The 21,515-nt window shown below is 38.0% G+C and overlaps 1 protein-coding gene across 20 annotated transcripts in view; it reads left to right on the top strand.

Moving 5' to 3' along the window:
• Window positions 1–21,515, top strand: part of PARD3 (par-3 family cell polarity regulator) — a 651,514-nt gene that overhangs the window by 399,751 nt on the left and 230,248 nt on the right. For 12 of the 20 annotated variants that reach the window (XM_047740436.1, XM_047740435.1, XM_047740432.1 and 9 more), the window contains 3 exons: window positions 7,962–8,150; window positions 9,448–9,618; window positions 17,806–17,965. In XM_047740436.1, coding sequence (XP_047596392.1) covers window positions 7,962–8,150; window positions 9,448–9,618; window positions 17,806–17,965 — 520 coding nt within the window. The remainder of the gene's footprint in view (window positions 1–7,961; window positions 8,151–9,447; window positions 9,619–17,805; window positions 17,966–21,515) is intronic. The other 8 variants (XM_047740438.1, XM_047740440.1, XM_047740434.1 and 5 more) reach the window with 1 other exon arrangement.

Raw genomic sequence — 21,515 nt, 5'->3', positions numbered from 1 at the left:
CTAGGTAATAAGCATTGTCATTAAGAGGTTCATTTAACTAATGGTTATAGGAGATCAAGTAAATGCTACCATAATGACCCCATGGTAAAATGAGAAAACCGTTGAAGAAATTAAGAGCGCAATCCCATTTGCAGTAGCATCAAAAAGAATAAAATACCTAGGAATAAATTTAACCAGGGAGGGAAAAGATCTGAAAGATTGGCTTCTGCACAGCCAATAATTCAAACTTATTTTCATTTTTTTTTTAAGATTTTATTTATTTATTTGACAGAGAGAGAGAGAGATCACAAGTAGGCAGAGAGGCAGGCAGAGAGAGAGAGGGAGAAGCAGGCTCCCTGCTGAGCAGAGAACCTGATGTGGGGCTTGATCCCAGGACCCTGAGATCTTGACCTGAGCTAAAGGCAAAGGCTTAACCCACTGAGCCACCCAGGCGCCCCTTATTTTCATTTTTTAAAGTGTGTTTGTTTATTATCTCTAAACCCAACATGAGGCTTGAACTTAAAACCCTGAGACCAGGAGTTACATGTTTTTCTGACTGAGCTAGCCAAGGTGCCCTGATTCAAACTTAACGTTAATATGATCTTTCTCCAAATTAGGATAGAATAATATTTTCATGATATTATAAAAATAGTAGTGATTTTTTATAGTCAATCTCTTTGTCAGCTTTAAGGAATTCATTTGAAATTTTTTATTATTACTGTAGTAAGATAAGGCTTTCTTAGTGTTTGGTGTGCTTTTCCTTGAGAAACATCTTGGTTAGTTTTTATTGTCCTCCTTTTGTAGATAGTAATAAAATTGATATTTTAAAAAATTTATTGTATGATTATTTTTTTTTGCTACTGAACTCTTAGGTTAGTTTTTATGTTGGTAGAAATACCTGTTTTAAAATGAAAACTGTTTTAGATATAGCAGAACTATTCTGCATTAGTTACTATGTACCATTTTTTTTTCCTGAAATGTCAGACCTTTAAAAAAGTTTCAAAAACAGTACAGAAGACTCCAGTATGCCCTTCACCACACTCCCCGATTGTTCATATTTTACCGCATTTGATATCTAATTATCTTTCATCCTCCACTCCCCCTCTACTTTTTCCTTCTTTCCTTCCCACTATATGTATTTTTTTCTGAATTGAGAATAAATTGCTGACGTAACTCCCTTTATCTGTAAATATTTCAGTGTATCCATCTTAAGAACAAGGACCTTTCCTAAAGCAACCACAGTATAGTTGCCAAAGATAATGAAATTAACATTGACTTGAAAATGAATGAATGGATACATAAGAATCAAATCCTGGTTTGGTTTCCAATTCAGGACCATGTGAGGGATTTAGTGGTCATGTTTCTTCAGTCTAACGTAATCTGGAAGATTTCCTCAGTTTATCTTTATTTTTCATTTTTGAAGAGCAAGTTACTATGAGACTGTGCCTCAATTTTGGTTTGTGTGGTATTTTTTTAATTTGATAAGAATTTTTCTAACAACATTACAGATTATTAACTGTATAAAACTATCAGTTTTTATATTATCAAGCCAATAAATTCTTTAAATTTTACATCTACCACTTAATTTAGCATAGAGCACAGTAAAGCCAGATGTGATATTTTGACTTTGCTAATAAGAATAATTAACCTTAACATATCAGCATAGATAATGTATATAAACATTCATCTCACACATGGGATAAATTAAAATATATAACTTAAAGAAACTTTGACTGGAGGATCATTCTTCTGTGCAAAAAATAAAGTAAAACCAAGATAACTTATCTATTTAAAAAATCCTCCTCATAACTAAAAACATGAATGGTTGTTCCTATTTGTGATAACTGCATATTATTTACTCTCTTTATGTTGAATGAATGTAATCTCCCTTCAAATTCTGTAAACCTTTTGTTAGCTTGAGAATATGATGTCCTGTCACCATGGCGTAATGGTTTTGTAAGAACTCTGGTGTCCCTTCTGAGTACCAGCCCCTGCCCAGCATTTATAACCATGCTCCTAGCCCTTCTTTCCTATGGGTTTTTGAAGAGGAAGAAGAATTAAAGAAGTGGCATGCAATAGGATTTTTATGTTATAAAGCAGTAGTGTATAATGGATGTTACAAAAATCAGTCAAGTATAGAAGAAAAAAATCATCTGCGATTATGTGACTTCAGTGCCACCATTTTGATGTGTATTTTTTATGATTTTCTTCTTTACCTATGCAGCTAATATATATAAATATAAATATATATAGATTATAAATATAATTATATATAATATATAATTATAAATTATATATATAAATTTTATATGTCGTGTGTGTGTATATATATATATATGTATGTATGTATATATGTGTGTGTGTGTGTGTATGTATGTATATATATATATATATATATATATATATATATATAGTGTACCAGGCACATATCATATAGCTAATAAATGTCATGTCCGAAGCAGAAGGACAGGTTGGTATGTCCCTTCCTCCTAAAACTTTTACTGATACCAAAAGGCAGACATTAAACAATTTATTAAAATAGGATATCAAGGCTTATGATGGGTGACGTATTGGATGTTAAGAGAGCTTGCAGGATAAAACCCAATTTCTTAGTAATAAATGTTTTTCTGTCCCACCAAATGGGATAGTCTTTTAAGACATTTTAATAGCTGAATAGTATGACATTATCTACCTAATATCATTCACGTAGGTTTTTCTTGTTTTTTAGCTGTCATATTAAAGCAGGGAACGTCCTAACATTCATTCTTGATCATGGTGTTTTAGGACATATTACTAAAGTACTACTATTTTTTGGGTTAAAAATGTGAGGGCTCTTATTAAGTGTTGTCAAATTGACTCCGATAAGTGTTGTATCATTCTATATTTCACCAGCAGTGCAGGGAAGTACCTATTTCACCATCCTTTCTGCATTCTTGGATAGCATTACTTAAAGCAGTTTTCTTCAGTAGTTTGATAACTTTTGTTGATTGCATGCTTTCGTTGCAAGTAGCTTATTTTACCTATTTTTTGGGTTCATTCATCTTTCTTTAATGAATTGCTCATTCATCTCTCTTTCATATTTGTTGTGGGAGTGTTCGTCTTTTTGTTGTTAATTCATCACGTTTGTGCAATAGTGAAATTAACTCAATGGAAAAGGGAGCGAGAGAGAGAGTCAGTAAATTAGAGTGGAGCAGGGAGCGGCAAAAACTTTGCCATTATTTCTCTGCTCATACTCACAACAGTTCTGACACCAAATATGTGAATTTTCTAGACCATGTACTTTTTTTATACTGTCTGTAGTTAGTGTAGACCCCTCAGGTTATGGGCTTGGTCCCACAAGACTGCCCCCCACTCAGAGGCCATAAGGAAGTTGTGGGTCCCCAGGCTACTCACAGTTTCTATCTAAGTTGGCTACGAATCAAAGGTTCCTTTGACTATCTCCTTCAGTTTGATAATCTGCTGGAGCAACTCACAGAACCCAGGATCTTGCCAATTTCTTACAAAGGTATTTTATTTTTTTAAATATTTGTTTGAGAGAGAATGAGCAAGTGAGAGAGAGAGAGAGAGAGAGAGAAAGAGAGTACATGAGCAGAGGGAGAGGGAGAAACACACTCCCCACTGGGCAGGGAGTCTGAAGTGGGGCTTGATCCCAGGACCCTGGGATATGACCTGAGCTGAAGGCAGACACTTAACTAACTGAGCCACCCAGATGCCCCCACAAGGGATATTTTAAAGGGCACAAACAGAAAAACCAGATGAAGAGATATTCAGGGCAAAAATCTGCAAGTTCCCAAGCTCAGGAGCTACTGTCCCTTTGGAGTGGGGGTGTGCCCCCATTCTGGTAAATAGATACTTTATCAGCCTGGAAGCTCTCTGAACCTCATATTTTCACAGTCGTTATAGAGGCATCAACATATAGGCGTGATCAGTTATTAAGTCTGTTTTCAGGCCTTCTCCCGAGAATGGGTTTGATCTGAAGTTCTTAACTTCTAATCATGGCTTGCTCTTTCTGGTGGCCACATCCCATCCAGGAGCCACCAAGGAATCCACCCAAATGTCACCTCATTAGAACAAAAGATGCCCCTAACATCCAGAAAATCCCAAGGGATTTAGGAGCTCTGTGTCAGACACTCTTACTAGGAAATACAGGGTTTTTTTGTTTTTGTTTTTTTTTGCCCTGTGTCAGGAACTGGGACAAAAGACCAAGATAGCAGGCATTGAAGGCAAATTTTATATATTTACATTTATTTCCTCTTATTTCACAAATGGCAGAATGTTGGTTGAGTCATTTATTTATTTGCAGACCCTGAAATCAGCTATTGCACTCACATCTGTGATTTTAGGGCCTCCTATGACCTGGATACATAACCATACCATGTCTTTCCAGTATTTATTTATATATATATATATATATGTGCACTCATATTAAAATTGTAGTATATTGAGGCTCAGAGATGATTCTGCTCAATTTTTTTTTCCTCTACTTAAGATAACTTTTTTTCCCTCTCTCATTTGGATCGACCCATTTTCCAGATGAAGCAGGCTCAGAGGGACCTATGGGCCCGCTGTTTCCCGCAGCTGTTGGGACTCCTGTCTGAGGAAAAAGGACAGGCGTCCTGCTGGTGTTGCACACTTGTGGTTACTGTTCTGTCTGCAGATAGAAGTATGCATCTTTCCTGCTGTTGTGAGGATAGTGGGAAAGCAGATAGCTTTCATACTCCCTTTCTGCAGGTTTCCTGCTTCTAGAATGCCTAACAAAAATGCTAGGGGAGTAGTAGGCACTGTAAAAAAAGCCAGGTTGCATCAATGCAAAAAATCACTTGGTGTGTCCCTACATGTGTGATACGAGCTTAAATGGCACAGTCATGTACAAATGGCTTGAGAGACAAAGGAAGTACATTTGTTGTGTTTTTGTAGAAAGAATTTGACTCATGGGGCACCTGGGTGGCTCAGTCATGAAGTGTCTGCCTTTGGCTCAGGTCATGATTCCAGGGTTCTGGGATTGAGCCCCACATTGGGCTGCCAACCCAGTAGGAAACCTTTATTCCCTCTCTTACTCCCCCTGCTTATGTTCCTGCTCTTACTGTTTCTTTCTCTTTCAAATAAATACATAAAATCTTAAAAAAAAAATGTGACTCAGATAGTTGTAAATTACACAATCTGGATGGAAACCCTCAAGGTGATAGAAAATTAGCTTCTCTTTTGTATCAGAGTGAAGAGATCTCCATACTAGAAGACGCTGCAAAAAGTTCTCTATAATGTGGCATTTAAAATGGCTTTTGAAGAGCAAATTTTTAAAAAAGATTTTGCTGCCAGAAAATTAAGTTCTAAAAGCTGGCATTAATTTCAGTCTTATGTCAAGAGCCAAATGGATTAATAATGAAATATCAAAGGAAAGTACAATCTCTCACTTAAATGTTTTTAATGATAATAATGACTTAAGACTTGATAAGAAAGCTGAAAAAGAATATCATTCCCATCCTGTAGTTTTCATAATAAATGAAACTTTCCTGTGGAGAAAATAGTCTCCTTTAAGACAGGTTCAGAGTAGGGCATGTCAGGAAATGATTCCAACTTGATTAAAATTTTTCTTCATATATTCAGTCAGCTCCTTATCTTGATTTTTCAAGTAGAAAAATAAATGAGAATTTTAAGCCTTAGTAAAACATTATGGAAATGTGAAAATCAGTAAACATTAAAAAGCCAAACTGAAGATCTAAATCAGTAAGTGACAATTAAGAAGAACCTTACAGGCTTGCGGCAAACAAATGTGCTCAATGATCAGACCTAAATGTGCCCAGCTAAGAACTATCTTTGCTTTTTATACCTTTTTAAAGGCAACTTTTCCAGGAATATACATACTGATTCTGATTAACAAAGTATGTTTTACCTTTAATGACTTCTGAATTTGAAATAATTCTGAAGGACACTATGGTGTGTTTTGATACTGTTTTGTATTCCAGACATCAAAATTTACTCATACATTATGTTTTTTATAACACTTTATATTGAGATAGCTGTATTAATTCACACAGTCATTACTTAGTATTTTTTAGTTGTTTTGAACCATATGAATAAAAGTTTATAGAATATAATATATATATTAGTATTAGCATAGTAAATATGAGCTGTACCAATATTTTGATATGAGTATTTGATATTATTTCTCTCTCATACATTGCTTTTATTTGAGGTGTAATTATTCTCTGGGAATATTTTCAATATAAACATCTTTATAATGGGCAGGCTTAGGCTTGATTTTGACTTTGACACTGAAGTATATTTGCTTTGTACAGTAACATAGGAATTGCTGTGTATCTTTTCAAGTTGTTCTTATTTTGTATTCTTTATTATATAGTTTTCTTGTCTTTAACATATTAATGATTTTATTTTACTTTTTGAAACATACCTTGTCCTGATACCTATGAGGTTGTCTTTTGCAAAGATGGCACAAAGAATATCCTACCATAAAACGTTAACAGTGGATATTAGTAAATCAGAAACATCACTTCATGAATCATATTATTAGGGATTTGGAGATTTAAAAAAATATATCTTTTGCAGTACAAAATAATCTTTTATTGATAAATGTTATACTTCCAAAAATTATTTCTTCTCATTGCGCTGTTGAATCCCCAAATTTGTAAAAAAAACAAAAACAAAAAAACACGTCATTATTATGTTAATTTTGGTAGTTACTAGAAAAATTTAAACATTTGTTCGGACACAGAGAGGAAAATTGAAGTCTCCCCACATTGCTGCACAATGGCCTCCTTTCATATGTGTGATTGAATATTCTTTAAAAGCACACTTTAAAGGATGCATTATAGTCTCGCCTAATTATATGCCATTAGATGTTTAGCCATTTTTCAGTTATAATTTGATAAGTCCAGCTTGAGTGATTAGGTAGATGCTGGAGATATATTCTAAAACTGGAGAAAGCAGAGCAGGAACGTGTGGTAGGACTAGATGAGGGGCTGGCTGTGATTTGAAGTTTGTGCCAACTAGCTGTTATGTGGTTGGAAGTACTAACTTCGAAAAAGAAATCTGTCCTTCCCTATTTGGAGATGACCAGGGTAGAGTCCTGGTCGTAGGTGGGACTGCTGAAGAGATGTCTGGAGGCGGGCTCCGTCTCACCAGTGCCATGTCGTAGTGGCAGAACATGTCCTCTGACCGGGGTTCGTCAGGCTCTCCTTTCAGCGTCCCATTCTTCCTCACTGTGTGAAGGGAGCTGGGCAGGAGCTGGGTGTCTTAGATGTGTTGAATTCTGAAGCAGTCTTCTCATGCGGTGATGACTACAGTTATGAAATCAAACCTTGTGCTCACCACTAATTAATGAAGCTTGGAGAACATCCCCCAGCTGTCTGAGGCATGTGACGGAGTTGAGGAAAGGTGTCCTCTACTGTTCTTTCTGCCTCACGATGTTGAAGGGTAAAGCTCTCTAGTGACTTTCTGAAAATGAAAACCTGTTTCTACTGGCTTTGTATCCTCAGAACTTATTATTAATTGTGAAGAAAATGACATACCATTACTGAGCATTAAACTCTTAATGACATCAAAAATTCCTAATGACTAAAAGGACAAAGGCATTGTATTTATTTATTTTGATTCCTGCTGTGACTGTTTTTCTCCTGTGGTTTAGGATATATAAACAGACCAAAAAAAAAAAAAAAAAAGAAAACACCAAACTCTAGGAGTCCACATGTCTTCAGTCTTCAGCTGTATTTTTCCCTACATTTCTCAGAATCTGGTTTGAGTTTGTTTCAATATTGAAACAAGTGCCACATAAAAATATTAACAGCTGGTTCCAGGAGTCATCTGGAGGGGGTGCAGATGCACTATTATCATGGATCTTGTCACGGAACTTTGGTGGAAATACTGTGCCTGTTAGGATTAAACACTGCTCATTAGCAGTCTTTAAAAATAGCTCTGAGAAAGGAACATTGGAATATAACGTGCCGTGCAATTTTGTTTCCTATTAGAAAGCAGAAGATGAGGATATTGTTCTCACACCTGACGGCACCAGGGAATTTCTGACATTTGAAGTTCCACTTAACGATTCAGGATCAGCCGGTCTTGGTGTCAGTGTCAAAGGTAACCGGTCAAAAGAGAACCATGCAGATTTGGGAATCTTCGTCAAGTCCATTATTAATGGAGGAGCAGCATCTAAAGTAAGCAAATGTTAACTCTACTCAGCTTATGCCCATTAACAAAAATATTTCATTACTACCCTATTCCTGTCTTGGGAACATATAGAGTGAGTGAGTGAGTGAGTGTGTGTGTGTGTGTGTGTAGAGGGGTACACGCCTGTGAATTAAACTGGCAAAAGACCAGATGAACAGAACATGTTTACAAATTTTATTGACATTAATATTTAAAATTTTCCATGTACAGGGGCTCTACAGAAAAGAAAGAAAAGCTAAAGAAAACTCAGAAGCTTAGATACCGTTTTAGCAAAAGGCAGTAAGTTGTGGAGCGGTAACTAGAGAAAAAAGCAAAAAGGAGGTTTGGGCTTCTCGGAGAGGTCAGGTGTGGGATGGAAAATAGATGGCAGAAGCTGGTGGTAGCTAAGGTTTCTTGTGTACGGTCTGTTTCGTCGCTGAATTATCTCAGTGCTATCCCTGTGTCTGGTAGTGAGGGTGGTTCTCTTCCCGGTTAGGGACAGGCGAGGGGCCTTCTTTGTAAGAAGAACTCGCTCTTCAGCCAGCCGTGGGGGGGGCAGAGAGCTCCTCCTGCATCTGCCGGATCATGGTTGCCTTCAGCTCCAAAGAGACCTTGTGCCAGGGTGGCGTGCTTATACCCTGTAACGCCTTTTGTTTTTCCTCATAATACCCCATCCGTGATCAAGCGAATGGAAATCTCCGTGATTTCTCATTTCGGAATGGAATCCATAGCTTCAAGTCCCCATTTTTTTGGTCTCGTATTTTTACAAACCTTAGTCCTTGCAGTTGAAAGAAGATAATCCATGCAGACTTAGCTCAGGTTCTGGGCACAGAGCTGCCCTACGGGAAGGCTCGTCTTTCTGCTCTCCCCTGCCTGTGGGTCACTTAGCCTGTTGGCCAGTGGAGAGCAAGTTTCCTGCCTGTTTGTCAAGGGGGCACTTCTCTGCAATTGTGTCACAGCCTTGAGCTTGTTCTTGTCTTGGATTGTAAATAACCTCTGTGGGTGTCTCTGGAAGCAAGAAAGTAATCACTTTGTGTCCTTTAAATTAGTATGCTATTTTGGTAAACAGATTATGATAATGACTTGATTTACAAATGTATAAATGATTGAAATAGACACAGGCTGCGGTGGCTGTTTAGACATTATTGTGCTCCTGTTCAATTGGGCATAATCCCTTAGGATTAAAGCCTTCTTTCTTTCCCCTTTTTATTTTATTTTATTTTATTTTTTTTTAACTAAAGAGAAAGAAGCTTCTTTCATAACATACTATTTAATAGCACTTATTTTTACCTGTTTTCTTCCCAGGATGGAAGGCTTCGGGTGAATGATCAACTGATAGCAGTGAATGGGGAATCCCTGTTGGGCAAGACAAACCAAGATGCCATGGAAACCCTCAGAAGGTCTATGTCCACCGAAGGGAACAAGCGAGGAATGATCCAGCTCATTGTGGCGAGGCGAATAAGCAAGTGCAATGAGGTAAAGTGTAGGAAATAAAAAGAAGACAGTATCATTTGAAATTGTAATAAGACTAAGTTTTTGTCCTAATGGACAAAGAATGGCAGGTCCTGGCACTTCCTTCCAAATGTTATAAAATTATCTTTGCTCTTTTTATTGTCTGACTGTGGACTGCGATTTGTTCTTTTAGTTCTATGATCAAAGAATTCCTAAGTGCGCATGAGTATTTTTATGGCCAACTCAGCAGATAACACTGGAAATCTTAGAAGCACCTTTAGCTGGGTTCTCTTCCTGCAAACAGGAACACACTTCTCTTCTGTTCAGTAGTGTTGTACCTGGGAGAGAGAAACAGTGAAACAATGGCTTGTTCATTTGTTTCTCTAAAATGGGATGCCTCTTTCAAAGTCCCTGACAGGGAAGAGTCTGTTTCTCTTATGACATTGTCAAAAGTTCAAGTCTCCCCTTTTGTGCCCTATGTCCCCTTTCTCCTTCACTGTGGGGTGGGGTATTTTCCTCTTGATGGCGTGCTTCGTGAGAGAGAACTATTGAATGAGGCCGTGGCGGGTTCTAAATATTTGCAGCAGTGCATCATTAGCAGAGAGTTGGAAGAGTAGCCTCTCCTGAAGGTTGTGATCATCTCTTTTCCCAAGTTTTAAAAAACAGGAGGTGAAAACATACTTTCTGGCACAGTGGGGTATTTGAAAATTTAAAAGGAATTCTATATTGATTTGATAATGTTAGAACTTTAAAAAAGTTCATAGATCTATTATAAATTATGTGCCGTCTATACGAAATAGGTGGGAGCTGAGAATTTAGAGAGCAAAGCTTGTTAAAAATGTAGAGTTTGTTTTTGTTTTTAATCAAAGCTCAACTCCCCACATTTTCAAATCAACTACAAGGAAATGACTAGGAAATCATACAAACTGAAAATTATATCTAAATCGTTTAAGTGTTTTTCTTAATTTGAAAATCTATGTTATATATATAAAGTGAGCTGTTCAGATTGTGTTCATCACTCATGCCATCCTGTAGGGCATTCATGATTTGCAATGGAAGTTGGGTGGTCAATCTACACGTGACCAATTTGGGAAAGGTTATTGATTATTGACTTATTCTTTATTATTTTTGTTTTTCAAATGGAGAATTTATTAACAATAATTAATGCATTAATTTCCATAGCAATACGAGAACAGTGTAACCTTAACTAAAAATCTCAGAATGGAGAACACTGGGACATAAATAATTCATTTTCATAAGATAAATATAAATGCTGATTCCCTCAGAGTAGGCTACTGGAATGGTTTTCTTGAATAGTAGCGTTTTTATTCATTGCCAAAAATTATTAACTCACCTTTCTAATATAAGTTCTGTGAAGTGCTAGTTGAAAAATTCTCCAAAGTTCACAAGTACATTGTTCTTTAGTAGGTCTTTCTCTAAAACTGAATAATATCACATTCGCATGATGGTATTTGTTTGGCACATGTTTACTGAGCATCTACTATATTCAAGAAATGTGTTGGATCCTTGGGATATGGCAGTGAATAAAAACAGATGGGGCTCCTTCTCTTGCAGAACTTATATTCTACTGGAGAATATGTCATATTCTCAGTCTCTGTAAAAATAAAATTAGTAAACGCCTTCTCAAAGTTTTCTTTCACAGAAGAGCATGGGATGTTCTGGGAGCACTTAAAACATTAAGAAATGTACGCTAAAGACCAGCATCCTGAATCTAGACATGCTTTCCTGTGATTTGGATGAGTCCCTATTACTCCCTAAACAGTAGCAAAGCAAACCTGTACCGGCCTGAAAATGTTTTGATAAAAGCACTGATTATATTCCCTGTTGTCCTGTAAAACACATGAAATTGGAATCCCACTGAAATATCTCTGTGTCTCATTTACTTCTTCATATGAATTTATGTGAATGAAATGATTTAAGTAAGGGAACAGCTGCAATAGACAGTAATAGACTTTAATATTCAATATTCCTTGTGGTATCATTTTCTTACGTTGCTGGTTATTACTGTTTCTTAGGAGAATATAAGCTTATAAAACAATTATATCAAAAAAAAAATCGTATCACGAGTGCTATGCTTTCTTTGTAATACTACCAAGAAGCCTTTTGTACTGACAGGGTTTAACTAAAGAATTATATGAAGACAGAAGAGCTCAGTCAGCTTCCCATAAGGCATAAGACATGATTTTGCTGCTGTTGTACTTATATATTACCTTTGGAAAAGCAGCTCCCTGAATTACGAGAGAGTTTGTGTAAATTATGTTACAGTAAATATTGATACAAGCGTAGGGTGTCTTGTCATGAATGAACCTCAAGCCAAAATAATGTGCTTGGGTTCCCTCCTTCTGGGTCTATTAGTCAGCCAGAGTCCGGCCTTTGACAATATCACAAAACTATATTTTACTAACTCATCTTTAAATCAGGCGTTTGCATATGTAATTTCAAGCCAGAGGAGATGAGAATTTGCAGAAGGAAAATGGTTTGTACTTTGTCACAACTCTCCGTGCCCTTTTCTTTTATGTAGGAAGTGCTGTATATTATCTTAATTTTTTTTTCCCAAAAATTATTTGTCAACTCTCCACAGTAGCTATCGTTACCTTATCCAGCATTTCACTCTACAGCACATTTGAGACATTCTCTGGAAGATGTTTCTCAGTGTCTTTTGCTTGGCCTTTTAGGAATCTTGGAAGCCAGCCATCTTGAATCTCTTCTTACCTGCTCTCCTCATTTTTCTCCTATTTCACTCTGGCTCTTCTCTCTCCTTTGAGATTCCCTTATTTCTGCCTGCTCTGTTACTATGAGTGTGCCTCAGCGCTCTCCCTGGACTGGGGCCTCTACCCTGTGCATGCTCCTTGGGAGGTCTTCAGGTACCCCCGATGTTAGGACCAGTCCCACAAACCCATTTCCAGCCTAAAATTCTGTTCTGGTTCCAGATACTCCCTTGTTTGTCACAAGGTGCCTAAGACTTTATTTATGCTTTTCCTTCAAAACTAGTTTCTCCCTGAGTTCTTCATCCACCCTGGTCTTCCCTGCACCCCACAAACCCCCACTGCCACTCTGTGGTTTAGAAGCTGGAGATGTGAGTTCACTCTTGACATCTCAGATGCCTTCCCTAGTTTGGTAGCCTCTGCCTCCAGAACCTCTTTCTCCTTGAGCCACTTTTCGCCAGCCCCTCTGCTGTGGCGCCACCTCAGACTCTCTTGTCCCACAGGACTCACTGCTGCAGTCCGTCCTCCACACTGCAGGAAGGCAGGTTTTTCCTCAGAACACGTTGCTCATGTCATTCCTGGCTGAAATCCCTTCAGGAGGTTTCCATCCTCTCCGGGACAGGCATCAGTCTCCATCCCGTGGGCCCCTGGGCCAAGCAGGAAGTGGCATCTGTGCCCCTCCAGCCTGTCCCATGCAGCCAGTGTGAGCTCCTCTGCACTGCTTGCAATTTCTCTGTCGCCTCTGGGTTTGCCCCATGAGCCCATTCTGCTCCTTGGCCTCACAAAGACAGCTTTCAGCTTCTAGTTTCTCTCACCAGAGTATTCCGTAGTCCCACTACTTACCTTCATCTAGCAGCAGTCATCTTGTCCTGGTTTTTCTTTTTAGTTTTCTTTCGTGGGAACTGTGAATTCTGAGATGGCTGGGACCTTGTCCATCTGCCGTGTTGCTACCTCTCCATCACTTGATGTCCAACCCCGAGCTGACACCTAAGCATGAACGGAATGACTAGGGAAATAATCCTGGGGAGGCTGATGTTTTTAGCAGAAAAGATAATGTAGTTATGTTAGAAACTGAAGTTCTAAAAACAAAACAAAACAAAACCATCAGGCATGGTAACCAAACTAATATTTTGGCAGTGATTCTAGATTTCCTTTGCTTTCTTACCTTTATTGTTCTTAAGTACATTTAAAAACATCTCATTAACAATAATTGTTTCTTTAGCGGGGGGTGGGAGGGGAGAAGAGAGAGAGAGAAATGGCTTCCCGTTGTTTTGTGCTCCTGACCGATAGATTAACTTTTTTGGAGAAAAACTTCTTAAGTCTTTTCCATTGGATAGAATACATAAAGCAAGAGGCAGAAATGTTGGTTACCATCACAAAGAAAACTTTTGTTGAGGACTTTGAAGGAGAGTAGAGGGAATCAGGAGTAAATACTTGACATTGTTCCTTGAAGATTGAAAATAACCTGTGTATGACAATTATGCAGATTGTAGATGTTCCAAGGAAGGTAACGTTTGTAGAAACTACTGCACTTTAACACAGCTTGCAGTTATCTCATTGTGTCTGTGTTAGACACGATTTCATGTAAAGCCTCGTCTTAGTACCAGTAGAGAATGTGGCTAGGTGAGCCTTGTGTTAGACCCCATACTGAAGGATTTAGTCATCAGGGACTACTTTAAAATGAGTCCCTGAAGTTTAATCCTCTTAGAATTAGAAAGCTATATGAGAATAGGAAGGGGCCTAAATTACCATTTATGATTCTCTTCAGTTTATCTATTAAGAAATAAATGCAGAGAGGTCAAATGATTTGCTTAATGGCTGCAAGGCCAGGGTAGTGAAAGTAATGTAGAAGCAAGGTGCCCATTCCTCTTACACACGCCGAGTGGGCCTAATTGGCTGTGATTGTGTTGTTCAGGCAGTTTATATTCTGGTTGTGTTAGGAAGTAGCATACAATAAAAGCATGGGTTTTAGCATCAGGCAGTCCGTTACATTTTGGGTCTGCCACATATAGGCAGGGTGACTCGGGGAGGTTTCAGTACCTCTCTGATCCTTGGTGTAGCCCACGGAGGGTGGTGAGGGGGCGAGGATGGGAAGGAGATGAAGTGTTGTCCTGCCTGACAGCAGAACCTGAAACTGACCCTAACACTACGACCACTCTTCTCCAAAACTCAGGCCTGTCTTTTTATTCATTGTTTCGTTTCTACCCGATCTTTGGACGTTAGTGCTTTCCACAAGAGACCATTGTAATCTAGGCTATGTACTGTGCTGTGCTCTCAGCTTGAGACCTGCTTCCAGTGGCCTAGTGTGTGTAAGATCTCCAAACCATTTTGAGGAAAATCTGAGTCATTCAGTTGGAAATTAATTTATTCATCCATTTAGTCACCTAGTACCTGCCCTGTGCCAGGTATTGGAGATAAAATAGAATAAGCCCATAAATATTGAAATGTCGAATAATAAGACAGTGACAGTTACTAACCAGAACCCAGTCTGTAATTTGCTGTGGAGATCAGGGCCATATCTGTGCCAGGTTTTTGATGTTACTGGTTGAGATGGTGGGATACAATTTCTTTATATGAAAGACATCATTTGACCCACTCATGATTACTTACAACAACATGAGAATTTGCTAAACGCTGCAGAAAATATATTAGTTTTTTTAAAAGAAGCCAAGATTTTAACTCTTCCTAAGAAAAGTAATCAAGTATGTAATGGAAAGCATATTGATTGGACAGTATCCAGTTTCTTTGTTATTATATATCATTTGTTACTTTCTGATTATAAAAGCAACATATGATCGTTTGAGTATCTTTTCTAAGTATGGACTACATTTACACTGTTTTCCAGTATTGGGGTAATTCCCAATTGTATACCTTTGTAGATAATGTTACGATAAAGAACTGATTCACATGAATCTTTATTATTCACATAGCTTATTATTTTGTGAGGGCAGTGACCACCACAAAGTGAAGAAGTGTCCAGGTCAAGGAGTATCAGATGTTTTTGGACCTGTGATGTACATTTCTGTATTACTTTAGAAAAGACTGCTACCCAGTACAACTGAGAGCTGATTTTTTTCTAAGAGGTGGAAAGGCTTTCCTGTTTTTCCAGAGGTGGAGCTGAGGGGGGCCTGAGCACAATTACTCCTCCCTGGGACTAAATTAAGTTAGATTGGAGAACATTTTTTGCACCTCAAGCAACAAGCCACAAAGTAAAAATTGTGGTTCTTTTAGTATCTTCTTCTAATTAAGTTTGACTTGGAGCAGGTTTTTATGTAAGGAGACTTAGAGGGCCTGGGACGAGCCTAGGTTGCAGACCACCCTGGGCCTCTTTCCAGGACCCCCTCACTCTGCCTCTTGCCTGTACCACCATAGTGCCCTGTGGCGTGTTTCGTGTTCCTAAACTCCTTTTCTTGCGACAACAAAAAATCGTCAGTAGATTTAAAACAAAACTGTGCACCCCAAACAGGTTTTTTTTTTAAAGAAATTAAAAGGCATTGTATCTTCTGTTAAATATTTATGTAGTAGGCTAATGATGTCTTCATTTAAATCTGTCTTTTGAGATGTAAATTAGACATGGTTAGGGAGGTAGGGGAGGTGTAGACTCTTTCCCATGAAAACGTTCAAGTGTGAGGTTCTTTCTGAACAGGCACCTTACTGTTTTTTTCTCTAGAAAGCCTGCATCTGCTTTTTTTTTTTTTTTTTTTATGGAATTTTTATTCCATTTTCTAAAATTCTAAAATAGCCTTTTAGATTATTTAGGGATTTCTCATGAATAGCTTTTATAAGGATTTTATCATCTAGAAAATTGCAGTTATCTAGTTCGATTAAATGTAATCTGTTAAGCAAATGTGAAGATGCATTGTTTGTCTTATAAAATAAATTGTACAGTAAGTAGGTCTCGTTTAGAGATCTGGATTGCAAGTTTCTTCAGTGTATGTGCTCATTTAAAATTTTTTCAGACATACTTGTTCTTAAAGACATAGGGTATTGCTTTTGTTTGTTTTTGTTTTTACCTCCCCAAAGTACTTAGGAATTGAGGCATAGTATTCTTTCAGAAAATGTCCTTTTATTTTTTTACATCAGAGACCTTGAATATTTAATTTACTTTTCTGTGAAGCTGTCAGTTGTAATCAGCAATTAAAAAAAAAAACTAATAAAAAAATCCTCATTTCACAATTTAAACCTTATTGAGTCTAATTCACTAGCGCTGTGAGTTTATTATTCTCCTGCAGTTTGACGTGCCTCCAATTGTAATTGTGTTGACCCTTCAATGCATTAAATCTCCCCAGTGCTTATCAAACTGGGAGAGATAAGTCTACAATTCGGAACTTCATTAAATATCTCATTTATATTAAACAGATGATAGCTTCTAACAGAAATAATAATTTGTTCCAATGAAGGAGCCGCAGCCATTGTGGTTTCCTCTGTTTGGGATGTGCGGTCCTCTTTCCCACTTGGCGGTGCTGTGCTGCCTCCCCCCAGTCTCCCCCCACCATCAGCCCAGCCCTCCCTGCCAAGCCCTCTTTGTCTCTGGCTGAAAGCCAGCACTGGAGCGTCATAAGATATTAGTCTATGGGGTTAACCTCAGAGCCCACATTTGGAGGATTGCTGTTAAGTGTGCTTTGTTCCTCCTTGAAGCTGACTTGTTTCAAGACCTTATGAACATAGGTTCCTTATTCCTATTATTTTTGTGAAGAATCTGACCTATGAGGCACAGCTGTTTTAAAGAATGCCACATACTGTTTTAATCATGGTGACGGAAATGGACCTATATTCTTTGCTTATTTTTTTAGATCATATATGTTTGTGACAAACACATCTTTGCTTCATTAGAATATTTGGTCCTTACTTCTATATTGTTTGCATACTATTAAAGTGGTTTTCTCAGGTACTCACTATCTTAAAATTGCAGTAAGAGAATAGAATGATTTTTTACTAATTTCTAGCAGAAGAAATGTAGACTCAGTGAATTGTTCAAGACACCTGAGCTCACAAGTGGTCTTTAGGTCTTGTAGAGTAGGTAGTAATTCTACCAGCACTTGTGAGGTATATCTGCTTATTATAGATACAAAAAGTATAGCTCAGTTCTGGCTTCCACTCTGATAAAGCACGCTTTATGCAGAGCAACATCTCATAAAGGATTCCGAATTAGACCATAACTTAAATTGACTTCAGCAGATACTAACAGTCAAATTGAAAAAATAAGCAGCGAAATAAGTTAAAAAAAAAAAAAAAGCTTTTAATATACATATTTTTCCTCCAACGGTTGCAATCTGACAGAACTTCATGGGAGGCCCAGTGTAAAGTGGCAGAGAAAGTTGGTCATTAGGCAGAGCTGTCATCACAAATTATTTTGGTACAGGGTGAAAAGTTCTAGTTCATTTGGTACCCAGTTGGATGCAGGCCTTGGGCAAGTTGTTATAATTCCCCCATGCTGCTCATGGGCCTCCAGTACTGACTTTCCCTTGCCCCCTTTTCTCCGTAGCTGAAGTCACCTGGGAGCCCCTCTGGACCTGAGCTGCCCATTGAAACGGTATTGGATGATCGAGAACGAAGAATTTCCCATTCCCTCTACAGTGGGATTGAGGGGCTTGATGAATCCCCCACGAGAAATGCTGCCCTCAGCAGGATAATGGGTGAGTCAGGTAAAACTCTGTTTATCACATCTTATTTTTATGCTTTCCTGGTTCACTGGAAGGTTATTAATGTAATATTAATGTAAGGCAGGTCCGTGTTTTTAAGAGGAGAAAGAGCAGGTTCATTATAATCATCCAGGAAGTGTTAATAGTGGAGAGACTGAATCAATACATTGATTTTGTTAAGTGAATTTTAGATCCTGTAACATGTGGGGGTCTGGGGGGGAGAAAAGGAAGGGGTCACATGGAAATACACTCAGTGATCAAGATGTGTTTAGCTTGTTTGAGAGTAGAAGTGAAGCCATGTTTTAGGAAAGTCAAAATTCAGTGGTTTATGACAAGGAGGATTCAAAGTCGTGTATCTTTCACAGCAGCACTGTTTATAGGGAGAGGAACGAACGCATCTCCACACGTTTGCAGGTAGATGAAATATTCACATTGATTTGGCTTGTACTCAGTAGGATATTACCGTTTTTAAGTTGCATCTCTACTTTTTCAAAGCCCTCATTTTAAAATCTGGAAGCTGGTGTTTTGCATCCTTTGTTTGGATTCAGCACCGTACTGTCTGCTTGGCCCCCAGTGGGTAATGAGGTTATTAGCACGAGCTCCGCAGCCGCGCAGCTCTCTCCTAACAGATCCAGTTAATAAAGACTTGCTTTGCCACAGGAGTGGTTGGATTGACTGAGTTGCTCATCTTGGGATTAACTTGTGAGAGTTTTCAAATTTAAAGCATAAGAAGCTGTTTTGATTAAAACAGCACCTGACATAAAACACTTTTATTGCTGGTGTGTTTCGCAAGGCTCAAAAGTAAAACCCTAAATTTAATGCCATTTTCAAACATTTAATGAAGATTTAATACAATTCAAGTCTCCATTTCGAAGCTTCATTGGGACAGGAATTTATTTCCTTCATCAGTGGACATTTGTGGAAACCTTCTATTGACAAGACGTTTGTGTACACACTTTTGCTGTAGATACAAAAATGAGTGAGACACAATCTTTGCTTACAAAGAACTCTCTCCTGGGCGTGACAGGAAAAACCACATAAAAATGACTACTAGAATTTTCTGGTCTTCCTTTGGTCCTTCTAGCTTTCTAGTTTGGAAAAGTTGCTAAATTCTCAGTTCCTTATTTTGTTGCACATAGGACTTAGACCTGCCCACCCTTGGTTTGATTTTGTCGATAATTTTCTTTTCTTTTCTTTTTTTTTTTTTTTGCCTGCTTGGCATAAATGGAAGTAGGGGAAGGATGTTGAAACCATTGTGCACCTATTAGGGGACACACAGTTCTCAGAGATCAACACACTAATCTTTGCTTCTTAATGATCGTTCTCTTCACTGGCATTGCATTGCCCATACTTTCTTGGTTTTGGCGTGAAATTTCTCTTTGTTAAATACTTTTTTCATTAATGAAAATTTAGACCCCTTGAGAGAGAGTGCATGTGTCCCTGGATCTGTGTGCATACAAAGTGATACGCTGTAATTTCCCCTTTATTATAGGAACGTAGGACTTGCCATACTGAATCAGACCATTGGTCCACCAGTTCCTGTAACCTGCGTCCTGCCTCCAATCCCTGATGCTTCAGAGGAAGGCTGAGAAACTAAAACTAAAAAAAACAAAAAACCCCAAAATTCACCTAGTGACCTTTTGAAGTGCTGTCTATAAGGGGTTGAGGATTCCTTCATTTTCTTCATAGTCTGGTGCCCTGATTTTGTTAGCTGTGGCTTCGTTAGGCCACTTCCGTTGGCATTGCTGTTGTTCTCCCTTCCCTCCTGTGGAGATGTAATGGACTTTTAAGGCTCCAGATGCCTTCTGGGGGCAGCAGCTTCCCTCCCAGCTCTGTGCTTTGTGATCTTTGTGATGTACTGTGCATGCCTTTTGGGTTGGGGGTGAAAGACTCTTTACCCTTTGTTGGTAGGCCAAGTTAATGTTGAACAATTTGGATATTTTCTTTAGATCGTTTTTTACATATTCTACTGCCAACTAGGGATCCTGTATAGTTTTGCCCTGAGAAATGTATATGCTTAACCTGATCTGTCTTGAGTTTTACAAATTTGAGAACTCAGTCTTCATCAGTCCATACTCCATTATCAGTGGCCCTAAGAAACAATTAGTTTGCTAAGTCCGTTCCCAGGTCCTGCAAGGGATGTTAGCTTACAACTAAATACCAGAACAGGTTACCAAATATCAGATAGTAGAGTACTGAATTTTTGTTAACCTAAATCAGTAGCACTAGTATTATCTGATATGCACAGAATGTAGGTACATGGAAATCTCTCAGGTAGATCTTGTTTGGTTACGGATTGTCTTCTGTATTTAGAATAGCTCGTATGTAGACACTAGTGGAGGTGATGGTATTTACTTTATGATCTGCTCTGATTCAGATAGAGCTTTGTATTGAAATTCCAGTTGATTAAGAAATGACTAATTGTATGCAAACAGGGTGAATTTTTACCTAGAAAAATCCTCATGTGAGACTCTAGACCAAAAGGAGCTTTGAGGCTCTCTAACTCATTTCTGTGGAAACATCTCAGGAGAGAAGCTTCTAAAAAATAAATTAAAAAAGGAAGAGATGGAAGACTTGGCAGGATGTCAGGGGTCATCTGCTGCATTCTCCCTCTTAACAGATAAAGGACCACCGACACAAGATCCCATGGTGATTTTTTTGTTTTATGTTGTTTTTGGTTATTTCCTTTTTCTAAAAGTAGCCTTTTAGTAGGGCATAGTTAGACCACACAATGAGGACTAGTGATGATCGTTCTTTATTAATATTAATTTATCCATATCTTTAAGCAAAAAGCATTAGACAGTCTCCAGAAGCTGTTCCATTCTGGTGGCCACTGTGTTCTGAAAATTAGAACAGCTCATCTCTGAAAACAGCCTTAGAAATCATCTACTCCAGCTGAATTATCTCATGTTCAGAGGAATTAGGGACCAGAGAAGTTCAGTGACAAGTCTGAAGCCACAAGGTTTCTGTGTTCCTGAACCAGTGAGGGTGTGTCTTCTCCTGATTCATGAGTCCCACATTACTTCAACCTGGATTGGTCTTCCTAGCTTTTGGTCGGTTCAGCCAGAGTTGTGACCAAGGCAAGATTTCTGCTAATGTCTTCTGTGTGGGCCTACCTGCCACTAATCAGGGCTTTTAATCCTGTATATTCAATAAAAAGAAATCTCTAGAGAACCAACCTAGGATCACTTCATGTTAAAAGACTTTAAAAAAAAATCTCCTAAATTGCTGGACTGCCTTAACTATAATAATCATTAAACAAAAGCAGGCATGGTTAATTTAACCAACATGTTCACTAAAATATATCTCAAGTTGACACTTGGGGTCATGGAACCTTAATTTTTTTTTTTTCCAAATTTTAATCTGAAGAAATTTTCTGTTTAAAGTAAGACCAAAATCTGGTATATTCGTTTTAGAGTTTAACCTCAGTAGTTTTTATAGTCATACATTTGTGATGAGTTTAATAAATATTTGTGCTCAGCATATTTTTATCTTGTGAGAAATTCAACATTGAGAAATGGAACATTTATGTTATTTTTATTGTGAGTCAAAT

Source organism: Lutra lutra, chromosome 8 (genome assembly GCF_902655055.1).
Source record: "Lutra lutra chromosome 8, mLutLut1.2, whole genome shotgun sequence".
NCBI classification, from domain to species: Eukaryota; Metazoa; Chordata; class Mammalia; order Carnivora; family Mustelidae; genus Lutra; species Lutra lutra.
The sequence above is the reverse complement of the archived record's forward strand: the minus strand, read 5'-3'. Positions and strand labels throughout refer to the sequence as shown.